The sequence below is a fragment of the Molossus molossus genome, unplaced genomic scaffold (genome assembly GCF_014108415.1).
Source record: "Molossus molossus isolate mMolMol1 unplaced genomic scaffold, mMolMol1.p scaffold_m16_p_18, whole genome shotgun sequence".
NCBI classification, from domain to species: Eukaryota; Metazoa; Chordata; class Mammalia; order Chiroptera; family Molossidae; genus Molossus; species Molossus molossus.
Genome location: NW_023425353.1, coordinates 64,862,903 through 64,883,823, shown reverse-complemented (window position 1 = coordinate 64,883,823; position 20,921 = coordinate 64,862,903). Strand labels below are relative to the sequence as shown.

The following is a 20,921-nucleotide window of genomic DNA, read 5'->3' as shown; positions in this document are numbered from 1 at the left end:
CCAGCTCTCCTGGGCAGCTGCTCATTCATCACAGCTCAGAGGAGAGACCTGCTAATTTGTCAGCCCATTAGCTGGGCACGAGCAGCATATGGACCCGGTGCCTGCTGCCCTCTCCCCACCTGTTGGACAGCATCATGTGGGCTCACTGCGCCTTGGACCGCGGGGGCGCCATCTCGCCCCAGGCTGAGCCCCTCGGTGAGGCAGCCCAGGGTTCAGTGCTCTTGGCTGCGCCAACATTTCTGCATTTGGAGTGAGTGACAAAGCCTCTCTAAGCCAGGGCTGAGGGGGCCCTGCTGTTAGGAAACTGGGCGTTATTTTCAGTGTTCAGAGGAAGATCATTTTTCTCGCCCACTACCAGCAAGGACACCAGTGTTCCCTAGCTCCCCTTGTCTGCGGGGAAGGGTGGGCAGGACGATGCCTTGTCCCGTGGTCTCTCCCCCACCCCAGGGCAATGTGTGCCCTGGGCTTTCTCTGCTGCAGCCTGATGGGCAGAAGGACGTCTTTGTGGCTGGGGGTCAGCGGGAGACACTGGCCCAGTGTGGCTGGCCTGAGTCTGGGGGACCAGTGCTGGGCTCCAGTCCCTCTGAGCTGATGGGCCGGGGTAGGGGTGGGGTCTCTGGAGGGAACCCCGGGCCTGTCACATGCACATAGATGTTCCCTGAGGCCTACTGTGCGCTGTACTTGAGCAAAGGGACGCAGGGAATTCGGGGTGGTGCTCAGGGAAGGGCAGAGGCCTGGGGCATGGCGTTCTGGGCAAGTAGCAGGGGCGGCGACCCACTCCAGTGTACAGGGGGCAGGTGGACGTGCAGAGACCCCCCCGGAATGATAACTAAACAGGATTGACGCAGGCCTCTTGCCCTGGTTCTGTCCTGCAACCCCCAGGAAGGGGGCCAACTGGAGTCCGTCCTCAACACTCTGCTCAGGGGACCTCTGAGTGGGCCCCATCGAGAGGTGTCCCAGTGGGCCCGGAGGTGTGGGTGGAGGCTGTGCAGGGAAGGACAGAGCTGCCCAGTTCTCCTCTCCTTGCTGAGGAGAAAATAGGGCCGCCTTACATAATTGGGGCAATTTGTTCCGCTCTCGTCCTCCCGCATCATGTCCCTCACCACCTCCTTGCTCAGGGAGCCCTTGACGGAGCTGGAAGCTCGGGTGTCCCTCCCGCCTGCTGGAGGTCACTGAGCAGAGGCTCAGGAGCCCCGGGTATCATCTCTAAGACCTATGGGTGCCCAGACCTCGGGGTAGAGTGGAGGGGACAAGGTCATACCACGTGCCAGGGACCCAGGCCTCCTGCCCCAGCCTTCCGGCTGACCCCGCGGGCTCTCAGAGCGTTGACACCTGCAGACCATTCCCCAGGCCCCTGCGAGTAGTGGGGAGCGTAGCTGCGTCTGTGCTGCCACTGAACCCCGCCCCCAGCACGTGTCCTCATGCCCTCACCCCAGCCACTCATTCACCTCCACCTCTGGCTGCCAGTCCCCGGCTGGAGGGTTGTCTTCCTTGGCCCATCCCTTCACAGCCCTCTTCCGGAGAGTTCCCTGAGCTCCCAGCAGAGAAGGAGGTGCCAGAAGCAGGAGCCTGGGCTCTCTTTGCCCTGCCCTGCTGCTCACCGCTCCCTCGTGGACCTCAGTTTACCCATCTGTACCCTGAAGTCCCGGACTTCCAACCTGGCTAGTAAAGGCAGGTAAAAGCATGTCCTTGGGGCGTGCCCACCCTATGAGCCCAGCTTCGATCTCTGCTTGTTCTCCCCACGACCCACTGGGCACAAAGGTTGGCACATGAGCCCTCAGAGCCTCATGGGTTCTTTGGCTGCCCGTGGAGCCGCTGAGCAGAGCAGAGATTCCGCTGGCACCGTGACTAGATCGGAGCAGACGATCCCAGGCAGACGAGTTCGAGGCTGGTTGTCCTGAGGAGGCTGTGCTTTCTAGGAGGAGATGCCCCGGTACCTTTAAGGGATGAGCTTCCCAGGCAGATTCAGAATAGGATGAGGTTTGCAAACACCCAGCTCGCTGACTCCACTGACCCCGTGGACATGGTTGAGGGTGCAGCCAGCACAGCTTTCAGAGCAGGGTGCCGGGGGGCGTTGGGCTGAGGATGGTCACAGGAAGCCATGGGACGGAGACCAGCTGCTGGGAGGTGGGCGGGTCTGGAACGAGTCTGTTCAGGTATGTGGTCAGTCTGTGTAGTCACTGAGTCCCAGCTCCACCAGTTACCCTCTGTGCCTCAGTTGCCTCATCTGTGAAACGGGGACAAAGACGGGGCTTGTGAGGATGTGACACAACAGATGGCCAGCATGGACGCTTGCTTGGGCCCCACTGGCATTGGCAGCTCTTCCTGTGGCACTCCTCACCCCAACAAGCTGGGCAGAGAAAGGTGCCCCCCCTGGGGTGGGAGTCCATGTGTGGCGTCTGCCCAGCTGAGCACAGCACGTTTACTTCAAAGTTCTTGGCTATTCAGACCAAGGCTCTCGCAGTGTTGGCCAGTGCGGCCGGGTGGTGGGTTCTGTTTTCACGGTTCATTTGCATGGCAAACACTGTGCGCAGACGCAGTGAAGGCGAACGTTGGCCCCAGTGGCCGCGGGAGTGCTGCATTAAGGAGAGAGAGCCTGGGGCTGAGGATGCTAAGCATTGTCTCTCCCCCCCCGTGACATGAGGGGAGACTGAGGTGCAGAGAGGAACCAGGGCCTGCTTAGGAGCATCCAGCTGGGAATGGGTGTGGAGGTCACTGACCTCCCAGCTCTGGGAGACCCTGGTGTGGTGACCACTCCGAACATTTGGGGTCCAAATATGGGGGCTTTTCAATGAGGGCCCATAAGAGATGGGGTCCCCTCTGCGTATGTGTCCTCGGTGCACATGTCCCTCCTGTGCGCCTTTCCTGAGCATGCCCTCGGCACGTGCCTGCCTCTGTCCATCTCGTCTGTTTACTTATGCTTCCAACTTGTTCTCCAGAAGATTTAAAGGCACTTCCAAAGATATATACAATTCAAGAAGAGCTGTAAATTGGGAAAAGGAGAAAAATGAAAGAAAAACTAGGGGAAGGGCCTAGACGGAGCTGGGAGGTGCCGACAGAGGACACGGATGGACGGCCCGGTGCGGCGGGCTCCCTCATGCACGCATGCTCACCACGGGCAGGCCCTAGCTGGGCTCTGGTGCCCACAGCTTATCAGCACCTGACACTCGGGCCTCGTGATCAGAGGAGGGAGCCCAGCCAGGCCCTCCTGGGGACCCTGGTCCGGAGGCGACCATCGGTCAGGCCATGCCCTTGCGCCCCGCAGGCCCCACACCCATGCTATTAGGAACGTCTCCAGTTCGGTGTCCAGCAGGATTTAGGACCATGACCTTCAGGTAGCCCCAACCACCCGGGGCCAGGGAAGTTCTGCGACCTCACATTTCACATGGCTGCAGCTAGGAGTGCAGAGGGAGACACACAGAGCCTCACCCAGGCCTGGGCTATGGGCACCCAGTGCCAGTGGGCGGGTCCGACTAGGCTGCAGTGCTTGCTCTGTGAGCCCCAGTGTGGGGCACGGGCAGGATCTGAGTGGCTTCCTGGCCACGGTGTGCACGCAGCGAGGTGACGTGTGAGCATTGTGCAGGGTCGGGCAGAACTGCAGTGTGTGCTCAGGTACCGGGAGGACCCTGGATGGCAGGGACCCTTGATACCAAGGGAGGCCACAGCCCCCTCCCTGGCTTGCCTCCATCTCTGTCTTTACCCCCCATACCTGACATGCCGAGGGCCCCTCAGCCTGGGAAGTTGGGCCCTGCGGGACAGCAGGACAGCGTTGGAAAGCGCTCCAGGCCCAGGAGCAGCCCTGGCAGGAGGCCCTGTGAGGAGCCAGCGGCACCTCACGTTTGACCTTTCATCTCTGAGGAATTTCCCAGAAGGCCTGGCTGAGGCAGCTCAGAGCTGTGTGGATGCTGAGGGTGAAGAGCAGGGCCAGGACTCAGCCCTGGGGCTCATTAGCAGGGGACTCGGGGGCTGGGACTCTCCCCTGGACAGATTCCGACCCCCCTAGCACCTCAGTTTTCTCATGTATAAGAAGCCAACCAGCTGCTGAGCCCGTCCTGGTGTCCTTGTCCCAGGTCAGGAAGGAAGGTAAAGAAAAACCAGGTGGACCCCCCCACACACACCAGAGGAAGTCTACCTGGGAATCTCAGGCAAGATCAGCTTCTGGTCACTCTGGGGTCCTTGAGGGACCTGCCCCAGCCCCTGAAGAGGGTTGGCCACCCTGGGCAGGCAGTGGTGGGAGCAGGGGAACGGAGTTTGATGCGGGCAGAGGAAGTCATTCTGCCAGCTCTGGGCTAAGGGACAGTATCTTAGGTGAGGTGGCGAAAACAATTGGAGCTGGGAAACAATTAGGTGTCCTCCCTGGCCCCTCCCACCCTGGCCCCTCCCACCCTGGCCCCCTGCCACCCTGGCCCCTCCCACCCCGCCCCGCCCACCCTGGCTCCCAGAACTGTCACTCCTGAGAGACAGAGGCTGGAGAGGGCCTTACAGAGCTGAAGACAGAGGCTCAGAGGGCAAAGGGGTTGACGAGGTCAGATTGGCAAGACAGTGACCAGGCCCGGGGGTCTCTCCTCGGGTTGTCATACGAGGGTGCCATGCTCTGAGGGCAAGGTCCATGTCCGAGGCCACGCTGGGCTAGGGCTGCTTGAGGTGGTGATCCAGGTAAAGAGCAGACCAGATTGGTCATGGAAGTGGGGGAACGGAGGGCCACTGGGGCCGTGAACTGATGACCAGGATCTGAGAAGCTCAGTAACCCAGGCTGCTCTGCTCGCCGCCGAGTCTCCAGCCAGTCCCTCCACCGGCCAGAGCCTTGGTTTCTTCGGCTGTGCAATGGAGACAGTATTGCACCTGCCTCTTAGCATAGTTCTGAGGACAGCTCCGAAGGTTATGTGCTGAGCCCGGTCTGGCCACGTGGAGAGCCTGTCATCACTGTCTATGTCCATCTGTAGCTGACAGGCTCAGGTCCTGGCAGAAGGAAGGCGGGCCCCGCGGGGTGGGGAGGCAGCGGGAGAGAGCGGAGCCAGGGTGGGTGGAAAGGGGACCCAGACTCGGTAAAAACAATCTGTTTCCCATAAACATGAGCGCCCACACCAGCCGGCCGCCACCCGGTGACTTCTGCGAGTTGGGAAAGTGTGGGTATGTTTACTCGCACTCCCCCGTGCCAGCTGGTATGCTGGGCACAGCTTCCCTCCCAGCTGCCTCGACAGCCGGCGGCTCCCTGCTCAGGGAAGGGGGAGCAGGCAGGGGCCCCCGGATCCTGCCTGCAGTTCAGTTCACTTCAGGCTCAGATCTTCCACTCCTGATGCTATCCTGGACCAAACTGAGAGGACGGGGCCCCGCGAGTCTCTCTGGCTCGTGGCGCGTGACGCGTGGCTGGGCCGTGACTCAGCTCCCCTGCTCTCGCCAGGATCACCTGAGCAGACAAAGGCCGGAACTGTCTAGGGACCCATGCCTTGAGTTTAGGCAACAGGTAGTCCTCTATTGGGTCCAGCTGCCATCTCAGTAAGTGCTTCCCACTGGGGTGTGGACAGCACCCAGAGGCCTCAGCACACCCAGAGCCAACAGGTGCGCATTTCAGGGGCCCGGGTGCCACCCGTCGCGGGCTCTCTGCTCCGGGAACACCTTGTCTGAGCTGGGCATGGCAGCGGCAGGAAGTGCACACAGCACCCTCACAAGGTCAGGGCAGAATCTTGACTAGCAAGGAGTCTCCATGACACCACCCCCCACCAAGGCCTGGGTCAAGCATCTTGGACTCCAGGAGAGGTGAGAACTTAAAGAGGTTCGAGGAAAAGGCTCCTGAGGCAGCCACCATGCGGCCCGCGCTGCCGCTTTAACTTGTGACCTTGGAGGTGGATCGTGGGTGACGGGGATGTGGTCCTGAAGCATTTGCTTTGCGGTCACAGGAGTGTGCATGGTACTGACATGGGTAGTCAAGGACACCAGAGTGTGCCCCCTCCCAGCCCCCATGGGCTGGCCAGTTGGCTTTATCACCTCTGTGGTAGGGGGACCCCCCGTCAGATTTCCAGATTTCTTTCTCACCTCCTTCTGTCCCCAGAGTATCCCCTTGACCTCCAACGGGGCCAGAACCTGGGAAGGAGAGTCACTGGCTGTGAGCGTCACGTGGGCACACAGCCATGGGGATGCGTTATCTCATGGTGGCAGCCTTGAATCCAGGGACTGTGCAGAGTGACCGGCATCCCTGACAACTAAGTTTGCATACTTCCCGTAATGGGGAGCTCACTATCTGTGCAGGCAAAGCTCCTGGGGTTTGGCAGCCTGGAGTGTGAGAAAGTTCCTCCAGTTTCCCCTGAGCTGGAGTATGCCCCCTCCTCACAGGTGCCATCAGGAACCTTGGCGAAAGGACCTGCCCCACTGGGAGCTGGGTGAAGGCCATGGCCCCTCTGGGACCGGTCTCACAGGAAAGATGCAGGTCTTCATGCTGGGGGCCTCATTCTGAGTCAGATCTGGAGGACTGTGTGGAGAGTCAGGACTGGCATTGAATTGAAGTCAGTGTAGACGTTCATGTCTGTTTCAGAGGCGCAAAGACAGACCATGCCCGGGAACGGCCACTAGATCGGCGCTTTTTGGTGGCGGGTCGTGCCTTGCGGCGGAGGGTCTGTGGGGGAGGTGCGGGGAGCTGGCACAGATCGGCCCTCGCTCAACTGGGAGGATTTAGTTTATTGTTTTGTGTTGGGTTTTGTGTCTTTTCAAAAACAAGAGATTGAGCCTTTTTATGACATAGATTTTACAGCGTAACGAGCCAGCGTAATTTCCCATTCTCGGCAGCAAGTGCACTTTTTACACTAATTGCATAATTAGACATAATGTACTAATTGCGGTAATGGATGACAGTCAACTAAACTTTAACTTTAAAAACAGGGAGGCGTTGCTGGGGGTGGGGGGAGCTTTGTGCCCCTGTGAGTTTTAGAAGGGAAATCTGCTTGTGACAGCTCCTGGCAGCTGCCTCTTGGAGCCACGGGGCCACGGAGCCACCAGGGCCTCCTCACCTCTGATCTGGGACACCCCACATCCTGCCCCGAGGACCCCCACCCCCACCTCGGTATTTACTTCCCTTCCCCTCGGCTTCCCTCCTGCCCCCACAAGCCCTGTTCTCCACTGGGCAGTCCACTGGCTTTCCCTCCCCCGGCCTCCCACCTGCCGGCGCTTCTGCCTCGAGTCCCTTATCCCCTGTCCACCCACGTCCAGCCTTTCAGACTCTGCTCAGATAGCCTCTCCCCCGAGAAGCCATCCTTGATGCCCATTCTGCCATATGCTAGCAGGCCACCCCACTCCCGAGTGTCTACTGCACCTCCCTCTGCTCCCGCCTCTGCTATTATGGACAGAATGGACATCTGTCCTCTCTGGATGGTGAGTCCCAGGAAGGCAGAGGCAGGTGTGGCCCATCTCTGCTGCCCCAGGCCCAAGAGGGCCCCAACAAACGCCTGTGGCCTGAATGTGGAGTGCCCCGGTGGAGATGTAAGGACACGGGGGTGCAGGGGTGGGGAGGAGATGGGACCGTTAATGGGACACTGACCCAGGAAGGACACATCCTCACCAGGTCCTGGAAATAGGCCCGAACCCTCTTCCCTGCTCCCACACTGCCTTTGTGTCCTCCGTCGTAGCCAGGGCCACATTGTAATGGCCTGGGTAGGCGCCTGTGACCCCCTCTAAGCAGAAAGTTTGTTCCATGAAATCCCTACTCGATAGGAAGGTTCGTTTTGTTGTTGTTGTTGTTGTTGTTTTGATATTTTGTTCAGATAGAGTGGGAGGGAGAGAGAAAGAGAAACATCGATGTGAAAGGGACACATCGAGTGGTTGCCACCCACACAACCCAACCAGGGCCAGGGACAGACTGCAACCGAGGTACATGCCCTTAGCGGGAACCGAACCCGGGTCTCCAGACTGCAGGCCAATGCTCTAACCGCTGAGCCAAAACAGCCAGGGCGGAAGGTTCATTTTTAATAATATGACAACTAGCATCACAATGTACACACCCTGCTTGTGACATGATGCTATATAGCTGACTAACCATGGAGCTAGCCCACCACAGGATGGTGGCAGTGTGGCATGGCCACGTGGGAACCTAACGTGGCAGCTGGTGAACGCCAGCAGCTGATGAAGCGTGGCATCTGACCCCCTGCCTGTGCACCGACTGTGTGACCTGAGGGTCCGGGGCCCCTTGCCCTCGCCCTGCTCTGAGCGCCACACCAGGAAGGGCAGGGAGAGTCACAGCGCTTGCTCCAGGGAGCTGTCAGCCACAGAGCCCAGGGCCTGGTATGTCCCCAGAGCAGCTGGGTGGGGCGTTCGTGCACCTGCTAGGGGGCAGCCCCTCAGTCAGGTCAGGACCTGGGCTGCGGGGCTCAAGGCTGGTTGGGTGAGGGGGGAGCCTCGGAGGTACAGCCTAGATCTGTCCTGCCAGGTACCCGCTGCTCAATCAATCCTGTGGTCCTCAAGGGTGATGAACAGCTCTGTCAATACCCCGATTTTCCCCACAAAGGCACGAGGCAGAGGCAGCAGCTTGGCAGGGCTGAGGGTAGGAGCTATGCCCTGACTGACTGGGGTCCCTGAACTGATCACTACCAGTCCGCTATCACCCCACCTCCCTCCTGGCCCAGCTCAGGGTCCCTGAGCCACCATGAGCCCCGTATCTTCCACCCAAGGTTCCCCTAATCCCTGGCACACGTGTACCCCATTCCAGCAACTGACCTTGTCTCCGTCCCCAGACCCTGTGACCTCCAGTGTTTGCCCATGCAGGCCGGCCTAGGGAGGCCCAGCCCACTATCTCTAGTCCACTTACTGCTCTCTCTAGAGACCTGTTGGCATGAGGGCTGGGCAGTTAGACCCCCAGCAGCTACTTCATTTGAGACCAGGGACCAGACAGAGAGACATGGCTAGAGGGAGTTGGAGAACAGGAAATCTGCCAGGGGTCAGGGTGTGGGGCTCAATGCTCCCCACCCTGCCTCTGCCCTGCCTGGCACCCTGGGAGGGTCTGGGATGCTGGAGCACCCAGCTGAACCCCCAGCTAAGTCTGGGCCTTTGAGGAGACAGCCCGCAGCAGGGCCCAGCCTGCATCAAATCTTTCTCGTTCCATTTTCTTTCTGATTTAATTTTCCAGAGATTAAGGCCCGTTCACCTTCGCTGCAGAGAGGAGAGGCTGGTCCTGCCTGTTTTCCACACACGGTCGGTGGTTGGCTAGCTGGTCAGGCTGGTCCTGCCATCCTCCCCTTGCTCCCTTCCAGAATGGCCCTCCTGCCTTCCACAGGCCCCAGGCGCTCAGCATCACCCTGGGTCTGCCCCAGGCCATTTTCAGACCCACCAAACCCCCAGCTTATCCCACATGCCCACTTTGCCAGAGGCCTCGCCTTCAAGTCGGGGGATAAACGCGAGGAACGGAACTACAGAGTGTGGCCTAAAGCAAGGGCGGTGGGTCAGACAGACCGGTTCAGTTCTGAGCTCTGCTGCGGAACTTACCCTCTCGGGCCCTCAGTGTCCCGGCTGCTAACTGAAGGGTCTCTCCACGGGTTGCCGGGTCGGCACGTCCAGGGCATACCCCTGCGCCAGGGCGGCCAGAGCCTGCACTCGGGGAACTGGGCTGTCTTGTGGCCTCCGTGGCCCCGCTTCCCCCCTTTCCCCTCCTCACCTCCCTTCTCCTCTCCCTGCACCTTCCTCCTGTGCCTGGGCAGGTTGCTGCTGGCTCTTCAGTATGCTGGGGCCTGTCCGGGCCCCTGGGACCTCTTGTCCGTGGTGGCTGTGTTCCGGTCCCCTCTCCCAGCAGGACTACTGAAGGCTGTGGGGACCCGGCTGGTTCCCTCTGCCCCTGCCCCAGGTTTCCTCTCCAGGGCCACCACCCCTCCCCGTGTCCTTCAGGCTAGCCTCCCCTGTGAGTGAAGGCGCCCCGCGAAGCAGGGGGTGGGCAGAGCTCGGCCCCACGGAACCTTGAAATCCCTCGGCCAAAAGGCTGCCAGACAAGCTGCTTAACAAATTACTGGAGCTGAAAGAGGGTGGGGTTGGGGGGCAGGGGCAGGTCTCAATAACTGGGAAGGGGTAGCCTCAAGGGGAGGAAGACACCCAGGTGAGTGGTGGCCATGGACACATGATACGGGATGAGGGGAGCAGGGGCTCCTGGGAATGAGAAGGTACAAACTGCCTCCGGAATTGGCCCTCTGGACCTCAGGCATCCTTGCTCTTCCTGTCCTCAGCCCCTGTGCCGCTGTGTCTCCCAACCTCCCCCTGGGCCCCCCTGGCTCCAGCCAGCCTGTGCCCTCGCTGTAGCCTGTCCCCTGCCATTCCTCCTCTCCTCTGTGGGGTGAGCCCGTCTCTTCCTTCCCATCATGGCGAGCGCGGAGCTACACTGACTCGCAGACCTGCGGCCCCGGCTCTCCGCGGTCCAGCTGCCTGTGCAGAGGTGGGGGCCGTGCAGGCTGCACTGCGGTGGGAGCTGTTGGGTTTTTCCAGTTAGCTTTCGGGGCCAAGGACGCCAGCAGACATGTAGTCCTGCTGCAGTTGCTGAGGCCCTGCACCCGGTGCGCCCTGGCCTGTCTGTTCCTTCTGAGCTGGCCCCAGGGACCAGGGCTTGAAGCTGGGGCTCAAGGGGAGCCTGCCCTGGGTATGCTCTGGAGCTGCTCTGGGCTCCCCAGGGCTTCCTGATGGGCCTACAGGTGGAAAGCACCCCCGAATTGCATGAATGGAGGGATGACCTATCTCCCAGGTGGGACCATCTGCTGGGCTGTCCCTTGGATCTCCCTGAGACATAGGCTCAGCTCAGGGCCCACCCAGGGGACAGAGGCAACTGGAGCAGGGGGCCAGGAAAATGTTAGAGAGGGTTGAGGCACCTGGGATAGAATGAAGGGGGGGCTGTGGCACCCCAGGGGTTCATTTGGGATTGGGGGACAGGCTTGGCTGGTAGCTGGACCAGCCCATGCAGTTTTAGGGTTCTGCCCTCATCTCCCCAGAAACTCCTAACTCATTTCCCACCCTGGAGGATTTAGATAGACAGGGAAAGGCCAAGCAGTAAGAATCAGCTGGGGCTGGGGATCCAGAGGCCTGAAGGTGCCAGGTCATTGGGCTGGCAGAAGGTGTCCCGATGGGTCCTTGGGTACAGTGGGCCAGGAAGAGAGCATGGCAGATGCAGCCCAGCCTCCAAGGGGTAGCAGAGCTGCAGGAGAAATGGAGAAGTCAGACCTTGGTCCAGCTGGCCCCAGAGCTCCGCCCCCACCCTGGCATCGGGCGCGTGCACTGCCGAGCCTCCCCTGCACACGGGCCCGGTGCTGGGCGAGATGGAAGGGAGCTGGCGATGCCTCTGCCCTATCGGTGGCGTCCCTGTGTCTGGCTCCCCTGTCGTCACCTCCAGGACCCAGGCTGAGGTGTCAGAGACAAGGACCGGATGGCTTGGGAGGGACTGCCCAAGGAGACCAGGGAGGAGGGGTGGGGCTGGAGGTGGCAGACCCCAGGAGACTGAGGCTGTCAGCCCAGTAGTGGGAGTCCGTGTCTTTGGATCCTGAGTGCAAATCTAGCAGGAAGAGAGTGGAGGCAGGAAGGGGACCGGGATTTCTTCTGCAAGATTCTGGTGATACTAACAATAGCAATAGCGACAATAGTGTAGGCTCCTTGCCATCCTGGGCTGGCCTGTGACGTGGGGACTTCTGTCCTCTCATTTAGTAGATCAAACAGAAGTTCAGAGATGGGGTGACTCTTGGCGGGTTCCCTACTTTCAAGCCCTTGTGCAATCTATTAGGGCTCTGGGATGTGACACTGCCACCTGGAGACCCACTCCCTGGTGCTGCCCTAGCCGTCACTGTGCCAGGCTGCAAGGGACACCCTGGACCCGGCGGAGAGGGACAGTTGTCAGCAGGCCACATGGTCCAGCTGCTGCTATGGACAGCTCCTGATAGGGGCACCTGGGAATGACCTTGACTGAGGCATCAGGTATGAGAACTTCATCCCATGCCCGGAGCAGCCAGGCAGCTGCGCCCCCTGCTGGCACAAGTGGGGTGGGATGCGCTCAGCCAAGGCTTCAGCCAGTGTGGCTGAGACAGTGGACGAAACACACCCAGGTGCGCAGTCCAAGATGGGGAAAGGGTGTGTTTTGAATGTCCTGAAACCTGGGCACGAGGGGTCAGGGAGGATGGGCGGCCTGGCTTTGCCACTCATAGGCATATGTCCTTGATCTGTCCTCGATCTGTCCTCTCCTGTTTCTGAGCCTGTTTCCCCAACAGTGGGCACTGGGCTCCGGGCTCCCTGCTTCTTAAAGACTTCCAGGCTCTGACCCTCGTTGACCTCTGTCTCCATCTGGGGCCCTTTGACCCGAGGCAGGGCCCGGGGACCTAGGGAACAGCCTGACCTGGTGTCCGCTCGGGCCCCGTCGTTCCTGGTTGAACGTCCAGGCCCCGCAACTCGCCCTCTAATCGCCAGTGCTCTGTGGGAAGGAGCAGCTTCAGCCACAAATTATTTTGTTCTAAGAGAAGGACGAAAAGAAAAGAAGCCAGGAGGGAGGGGGCGGGAGGAGATTGCCGAGCTGGCTTTGTGCGGAGCTTTAACCCTTGGTCTGCCGGGTGCTGCGTGGGCAGGGGCTCTGGAGGCCCCAGGCCCCCGCCTGCTCCCCCGTCACATGTCTGAGGCCTTATCTCCCCTCGCCCCTCTGTCATTCTACCAGCCTTATCTCTCTTCCTGTCTGTCTCTCATCAGCTGCCTCTCCTACCTCCTTATCTCCTCCCCATCACCTCCTCCGTCTCTCCACATCCCTCTCCTGCACGGCCTGATGGCACAGCCTGGTGGCAGGGGCTCCGTCCTGGCGGCACCTGCTGGGGTCACCTGGATGGACACGGGTCCAGGCAGGCTCAGGCACATGCAGGGTGTACAGTCCATACCTATGTGCACGCGCGCGCTCCCCAAGACTCCAGCCATGAACAGAACCGCCCACAGATCTGCTTCTACGGCTCACATACAAGCCCCAGGCTCTGTTCTCCTAGCCCCACCCCGCCCCCAGCACGCAGGCACGGGCACGGGTGGAGGTATGTTGAGCCATAGCACACACTCGCTCACGCAGACGCAGACTGTCAGATTTACACCCCCACTTGCCTGTGTGCACAGGCCCGCCCCCCAAGGTGGAGGGAGGGACAGATTCATTCTCCATGTACCCCTTCTTCCCTGGTCCCTCCTCCCATAGTCTGTGCCCTGAATGACAGAGGATCCCCTGGGGGCACCCAGAGCTCCTGCTACAGTTTCTACAAATGCCCTGGGGCCGCACCAGCAAATCAGGGTATAAATTCCTGAGCCCGTGCGGAGGGGTGGCTGTGTGTGCTGCATGTGGGAGTGTACAGGTGTGTGTACACGTATGAGTGTGACAGCATCTCTGCTGTCTGGTGTGTGGTGTACCCTGTGTGCTTATTGCTTCCCCTCCCCCACGCCCTGCCTGCTGTCCAGCCCACCTTCCCCTCCGCTGCTCTCAGCCACTCTGAGCTCGTCAGGGGGTTGCTGCTATGGCCCCTGGAGGAGGGACCCTGAGTTCCAGAGACGGCAGCGATAACCCCGTCCTACTAACCACAACCAGTGCCACTGTGGAGCCGACGACCATGTCCTTCCTCCACGTCCAGGAGAGCACCGGACCCAGCTCCCAGACCCCTGTGCGCTGTCTGTGAGCAAGGTCAGGGGCGAGGAGAGAGATGACGACTGTACTGTGCGACCACCTGGCCTCACGCCGGCTCTGCTTCCTTCCAGATCTACAAGGACAACCGGAATCTGTTTGAGGTGCAGGAGAATGAGCCTCAGAAGCTGGTGGAGAAGGTGGCCGGGGATATTGAGAGCCTGCTGGACAGGAAGGTGCAGGCCCTGAAGGTACGTGCGAGTGTCAGGCTTGAGGGAGGGAGGACCTGGCGGAGAGGCCTTGCCCCCTGAGGGTTGTGTCCTAACCTCCCGAGAACACACAGCCCGCCTGCCCTCTGCATTCAGGCTGGGCCGTCCCTGGCAGGCGGGCCCACGTGGACTGTGGCCGCTGTGGCAGGAGCAGGTTGGTTTTGTCTGGAGCAGGCTGCATGAGAGCTGACCTGGGGTCGTGGGGACCCTGTGTGGGCATGATGGTGGAGCCCAGGCAGAGTCCACCGCTCCCTCCTGTTAGGCCCGGGTTCCCTGACCGCACTGCTTTGTCTGTGAGTGTGCCCTGGGTGAGCACCTGGCGGGGATAGTGACCTGTTGGCGGCTGGAGGGTGGGCTGCTGGCCCTGATCGGGAGGGGGTGTGAGGGAACCGGAAAGCCCCACAGAGAAAGCCGTAGCCATGTGATGCCTGGGGTCGCAGTTTCTGCTCTGCCCATGACTGTGAACGTTCCCCTGCCTCCCTCTGGCCTCGGTGTCTCCTCTGCACTCAGAGAGGTTGGCCTGTCAGCTCCAAGACACAGTGGTTCTGTGAGTTAAGAACCTGCCGGGCTGCCCTGACCAGTACACAGCTGGCCCGGCCCAGCCGAGGGGCTTCGAGCAGGTTCTGCAGGGAATGGGCGGGGAGCCAAGTGCCAGATCAAAGATTGCCCGGTAGAAAGGAGGGGAGTGTGGGACCCACACGTGGCAAGGGGCACAGACTTGCCAACATTATACTAAGTGGAAGAAGTCAGTCACGAAAGGCCACCTATCTCGTGACCCCATTCCTGTGAACTGCCCAGAACAGGCCAACTGTGGACACAGAAAGTACACAGTGGTGTCCTAGGGCTGGAAGGGGGGGAGGGAGTGTCTGCTAATGGATACAGGGTTTCTTTTGGGGTGATGAAAACATTCCAGAATTAGAGTGTGGTCATGGCTGCGCAACTCTGAATATGTTAAAAAAAAACACTTGTATTCTGTATGTGGGTGAATTTTATGGTATAAGAATTATATCTCAATAAAGCTATTTAAAACCAAAACAGATGAGCAAGCCCACGTGAGCCATGTGCAGGCTCGGGCGAGGGTCCTGGCAGAGTCAAGTCAGGGCAGCCCGCCGGCCTAAGCCTCCAGCACATCCAGGCCCCAGGAGAGATCCAGGAGCTGGGCCCCGCTGTCCGCCTCGGGTCCCTGCCTGCCCCTGTGTGGCCTGGACCATGGAGTAGGGAGAGCCTCCCAGCCACTGTGGACCCAGAGGACTCTGTCCCTGCGCTGCATGCCAGGCCCTGCCCCGAGAGGCAGGGCAGGTGTCCGTGTCCTTCCACTTCAGCAGCCCAGCCGCGCCTGGTGCGCAGCAGCACTGTACAGATTATATTCAGTGCAGGAACGATAGGAAGGGACGCTCACTGATCAGGCACTCACCATGTGCGGAGCCTGTCGCACGCCATTGTCACGGCAGCCTCGTGAGGGAGCCCACTTCACAGAGGGGACACTGAGACTCAGAGGTGCCATGCATCGGGCCTGGACGTGGCAGAGCCAGGATTCGAATCCAGGTCACTAGGACTCTAAGCCAGGCCCTCGACTCCCCACATTATTTCCGAGGTGAACTCAGAGCCCACAGCCCTACCTTCCCGGCACTCTCCTGGCCAGCGGAGTCCCTGCTGCAGCGCCCCCTGGCTCCTGTCCGCATCCCCGGAGCAGGGGAGGACCATCCTCCTCCCACCTTGGTCTTAATTGTTCAAGATGAGCTTTGGTCTTAATTATGTTTTTTTTTGTTGTTGTTGTTTTTTATCCTCACCGGAGGACACTTTTCCATTTTTTATTCAGATAGAGTGGGAGGGAGAGAGAGGAACGGAGAGAGAGAGAGAAACATCGATGTGAAAGGAACACATCGAGTGGCTGCCACCCGCACGACCAACCAGGGCCGGGGACAAATTGCAACCAAGGCACATGCCCCTAGCGGGAACCGAACCCGGGTCTCTCAGGACCGCAGGCTGACGCTCTAACCGCTGAGCCAAACCGGCCAGGGCTTAATTATGTTTTAAATTTGCTTTTAATCAAGGTCTGGCCCTTTTCTCCTTTCCCACATTTGTTTACGGCCTAGTCCACACGGAAGGAGGGATGAGGGTCTGGGCACCTCCAGGCCCACTCCGTTGTTGCTCTCTCTCTGGACCCCATCCAGTAATCCCATTTAAATCCTCTTGTTCTGGTCTGGAATTTTAATTTGGGTCTTGCAAAGAGGGAACCGAGCAGCACAGGACAGGAGTTCATTGTCTCATCTAATCAGGGACAATCAGATGTTTGTAAGGAGCTTCTCCAAGCTGAACAGGGTGGTTTATGGGGCCAAGAGTGAGGCAGGCGCAGGCCAGGCCGGGGCTTTGCCACACAGGCAACCGGCAGTCCCCGGTCTGGGAAACCTGCTGGGGCCTCAGCTTTGGAGACAGGGAAGGGACCTCTCTAGGAACCCCCACCGCTGGGAGATGGGCCTTTGAGCCAGGGCCTGTGCTGTGGAGTACCAGGAGTGGGACGGAGATGCCTACTTCTTATAGGAGGCAGATTGGACCCAAAGCAGGACTCTCCGGTCCTCCCAGCTGGGGGCTTGGCACCCAGCCCCTCTCTCAGAAAGGCCATCGCCTCATGGTCGTAGTCCTCCTCCATTGGCTAAGGACCTACTGTGTGCAGAGCGGTGCTAGGGTGCCCTCGCGGAGCTCTCGTTCCCTCCCTGGCCTTAGTTTCCCCCTCTGTAAAATGGGGACATGAGACCATTCCTGCCTCGTGCCTCTGATTTCACAGCCCCAGGGGCCGTCATTCTAAACGCCACAGAAAAAAACAATGTTCCTGAAGGTTGTGCCACCTTTGGCACCATCCCTGGCACCTCTGCTGTGGGGATCGGGTCAGAGGCGAGGCCATGGGTGAGGCACCGACTTGGATAGGTGAGGAGTGACCCCAGTGCGGGGCATTCTGGCCTCCTCTCAAGGACAAGGCCCAGGCATTGCGGCTCAGTGGACTTAGGTCCTGCAGAACGGGAAGCCCGGGGCCAGAGCAGGTTCTGAGAGACATCAGTGGTGATGAGACGTCAGCTCTCGAGGAGGGCCTTTCGCCTCCGACCTCAGACAAGCCGGAGGTAGTGGAGAGGGGAGCCTGGCTGAGGACCCAGGACCTAGAGACCTCAGCCCCTTAGCTCTGCCCTTCCCCCCACTCCCCGATGCCCGGTGCTCCACCTCAGGCACGACGTCCCACCGTCCCGAGGGCCGGACCTCCACATGCTGTGCCTTCCTGCAGGGTTGTAACCTGCGTGCGCACTAGGGTCATCCGGGAGCTTGGAAACCATGATGCCCAGGCCCGGCCCAGCCCGGTTCCGTCAGACCCTGTGGGCTGGGGTGGGGCTTCGGTGTGCGTTAGCGCTCCACAGATGGTTCTGTGTTGATTCAGAGCTTGGGATGTTTCTCCTGAAATGGCAGAAATAATTCCTTCCCGTGATTACTGGTCTCTGTCTGACTGCCTGCCATGTGCCCGGCCTAAAATGAGCTGGACCATGCCAGGTCCCCCCACATCCTCCCTACCAGCCATTTCACATTTGAGGAGACTGAGCCCCAGAGTGTAAGCCATTGGCCCAGGCCTCCCAGCAGAAGCAGGCTTTAGATCAGTCAGCTGGGCTCCAGACCCCTCCCACTGCCCCCAACTCTGCCCTCCTCTGTGCTGCCACCAGTGGCCACCTGGCATTTGCTGTCCACAGGGTAGATGGGGTTCTGGTCTCTTCTGGCAAGGGCTTACCTAGTGACCTTGGGTAAGTCCCTGCCCCCACAGTTTCTTCCTTGGACAGTGGAGACAAGACACTGAGCACCCCTCCCAACCCATCCCCACGTGGCCCAGATGGATGGGACAGGGGTGCTGCTGCAGCCCTAGTACTGGGGGCTCCAGTGGGCAGTGTTCCCACCATCAGTGGCCTCTCTGGGGAGCGAGCATCATTTAAAGAGTAAAATTAAAAACCCTTCTGCACATAGCCGCCCTGCTTTTGCCGCTAATGGCCACTTAACCCAATTAAACTGATGCATTGTTGGCAGTGTGACCGGGTCTGTTCAGGAACTGGGCCCTGGGCTGGGTGTTCAGAGGAGCAGGAGGAGTGAGTCAGGGGGCCAGGGCTGTGGGGCAGACAGCGCCCCTTGTCAGGAAGAACAGTCTGCCTGCCTCCCAGTCACTCCCTGACTTCTCGGGCCTCACCTAACGCGGGTGTCTCCGTGTCGGTGTTGACATTTGAGCCGGTAGTTCTGTGTTGTGGGGGCTGTTCTGTGCCCTGTAGGATGTAGGCAACATCCCATGAGATGCCGGTACTGTGCCACTCCCCCAGGAGTAACTACCAAAATTGTCTCCAGATACTGCCAATTGAGCCCTGGAGGAAATGTCCCCCCAGTTGAGAACCACTGGTCTGATGGGACCGAGTGAGGTGCAGACAGAGGGGCGGCACCACAGGAGGAAGGTCCGTTCCGTTCAAGAGCTAACAGTGAGAGTAGGGCTGCCTGGAGGCAGTAGCAAACGTTTGGGGGGAAAATTCAGCATCACGGCCAATTCAGAACTGGGTCCACTGACGCATCCATTGATGGGCATCGGACAAGCCAATTGGGAGGACAAGGGACATGGTGTCACCTACTACCAAGGTTTGGCCCAGAGTAGAAGCCTCTTTAAATGTTATGCTGGCCCTGGCCGGTTTGGCTCAGCGGTTAGAGCATCAGCCTGTGGTCCAGAGAGGCCCGGGTTCGGTTCCCGCCAAGGGCATGTACAAGGTTGCAGTTTGACCTCGGCCCTGGTTGGTCGTGCGGGTGGCAGCCACTCGATGTGTCCCTTTCACATCGATGTTTCTCTCTCTCTCTCTCTTCCTCTCTTTCCCTCCCACTCTATCTGAACAAAAAATGGAAAAATGTCCTCAGAGGATTAAACAAAAATGCTATGCGGAGGCCGTGGCTCCGGGTTCTCGCTCTAGAGGCGTAGTGAGGGTGGACGGACAGGGCATTCTGCAGCTGTGGCGGCCTCCGCCCGCCCTCCTCTGGGCAGTTAAAAGGTGTGTTTGCGGGACTGGCCACGGCGCCTGCCTTCCCTCCATCGCGAGCATTAAGAGATCTTGACCCTTCCACTTTCCCGCGCTTGAGAGGAGACGCACACACGTGGAGCCAATTAGGCGCTTGTATGGGCTCCGAGGGCCCAGCCGCCTTTTCTCCCTGATTGCGGCGTTTATGGCTGATTATTCTCCCCTCACCCAAACAGTGCCGCTGCTTCCTGGCACGGTGCCACTGCCACCCAGAGGAGCCGGCTGCGGCCCCCAGGGACAGGGAGGGGGGCGGAGCACTGAATTAGTGAGTGGGCATCTGTTGAGTGCCTATTGTGGGGGAGCCCTTGGGACCACCACCTACAGAGAGAGGCCAGCAAGTAAACAAGGAGGGGGACGTGGGGGCTGGTGAGCGCTCAGGAGAGACCAGGCAGCGTGATGGCTAGAGGGCCACTCCAGCACGGGTCCGAGGGAGCTCCTTGGAGGAGGTGGCCTGCATGTGTGCAGGAAGGAGAGCAACTGCTGTCCACTCCTCACACACCCAGGGTCCTGGGAACCAGCGTGAGCCTTGGACAGACAGGCTGCTCCCAGCACCTGGGGACCAGTGTGGGACAGCATCTCCAGGAGGCAAGAACCTAGAGAGCCCCTTGAAGGCCTCCAGATTGAACTGGCAGGACAGGGAGCTGGCCTCCCTGGGAAGGAAGAGGGAGACCCTGCAGGTGGGTGTGGGTGTGTTAGGGGCGTGGTGTGGGCGTGGCTAGGGTGTGTGGGCGTGGCTAGGGCATGGTGGGTGGGCTGAAGGATCCTCAGGGAAAGCACATCATTCCCTCTTTGCCCACCTGCCAGACCTAGTGGTGGTCGGACAAGGGCCTGGCTCTGCCCTGTCAGGAAAGGCTGAGCTGCGGATTTGCAACTGGACTTCCCTGAGATTGCCCCATGGAGCAGGTGTCTTTCCTGCCTCCTCCCGCAAGGTACAGGGGTCTCAAGAGGGATCAGAGGAGCTGTGGTAGTTCTTCAGCTCCCACTGGGGTCTGGGGGCCTGGGGTGCAATGTCTCTGAGGCCCACAGAGCCTGGCAGGTCAGCCTTATACCCATGCACCGCACTGCTGAGTTCTCCCCCGTGGCTGAAGGACAGAGGGAAAGAGCTGAATGCGCATGTGTCAGGCTGGGAAGCCCAGGCCTGCTTGCCCTGACCAGCCTTGTCCACTTCCTGTGGGGACACCTTGGCCAAAGTGCCCAGGCCCAGGTCTCACCCCAAGATGGGATGTCTGAGCCGCTCCTGCCCGATGGTTCTGCTCATGAAGCCAGGTGCGTCCCCTGGGAGTGCCCTTCGGTCTCCGGCACACCTCTCCACTGCCCCTGGTCCGGCCCTCGTGCGGGGCCGGCCTCCACTCCTGTGAGGCAGAATTCCCGTTTTACAGAGGAGGGAACGGAGGCTCCGAGACGAGGCCGGCCTCAGGCCCTGCGGGCTGACGGGGTCACGGTGCCCCCTGCTCCCCCTGGCTCTGGGGCCCGCGCGCCCGCCCCTCCTGGGACTCCAGGGTGGCGGTCTGCCAGGAGCGGGCAGAGCACAAGCAAGGGCCTGGGGCAGGCCCTCAACTGGGGGACCCTGGGGACAGCGAGAGAGGGGGGCTGGGTTAAAGAGGGCTACCCATGGAAGCTGGGAGCCACGGCCCTGAGTTCCCTTTTAGGACCCCTGCACCCCGCCCACCACAAGAGGGGGAATCTGGGGCATGGGGGATGGGGTCTACCAAGTGGAGAAACCGAACCCTGAGCCCGAAGGAGACGCACTGGACTCCACTCCCCAGAGAAGCCTGCGCGGAGGGAGACCCCTGCTGCGTTTGTCTCTTTCCCGGGGATCCCAGCCGGCAGTGGGGGAGACGCCAGTAGGCAGAGTGAAAGGGCCTACAGGTGCCACAGGGACAACCAGTCTAATTTAGGATCAGAGAAGAGAGAAATTTAATTGAATTTTAATAGCGTCTGGCCCTTTGTTCTGAAATTCTTGTGTGTGAGGGCGGGGGGAGGATGGGATGTATCTAAGGT

General features: G+C 60.1%; 1 protein-coding gene across 1 annotated transcript in view; it reads left to right on the top strand.

The window, feature by feature from the left end:
* CACNA2D2 (calcium voltage-gated channel auxiliary subunit alpha2delta 2) overlaps positions 1–20,921 on the top strand; it is a 132,272-nt gene that overhangs the window by 52,275 nt on the left and 59,076 nt on the right. Inside the window, exon 3 of the mRNA XM_036266410.1 lies at positions 13,711–13,827. Within this exon, the coding sequence (XP_036122303.1) occupies positions 13,711–13,827 (117 nt within the window). The remainder of the gene's footprint in view (positions 1–13,710; positions 13,828–20,921) is intronic.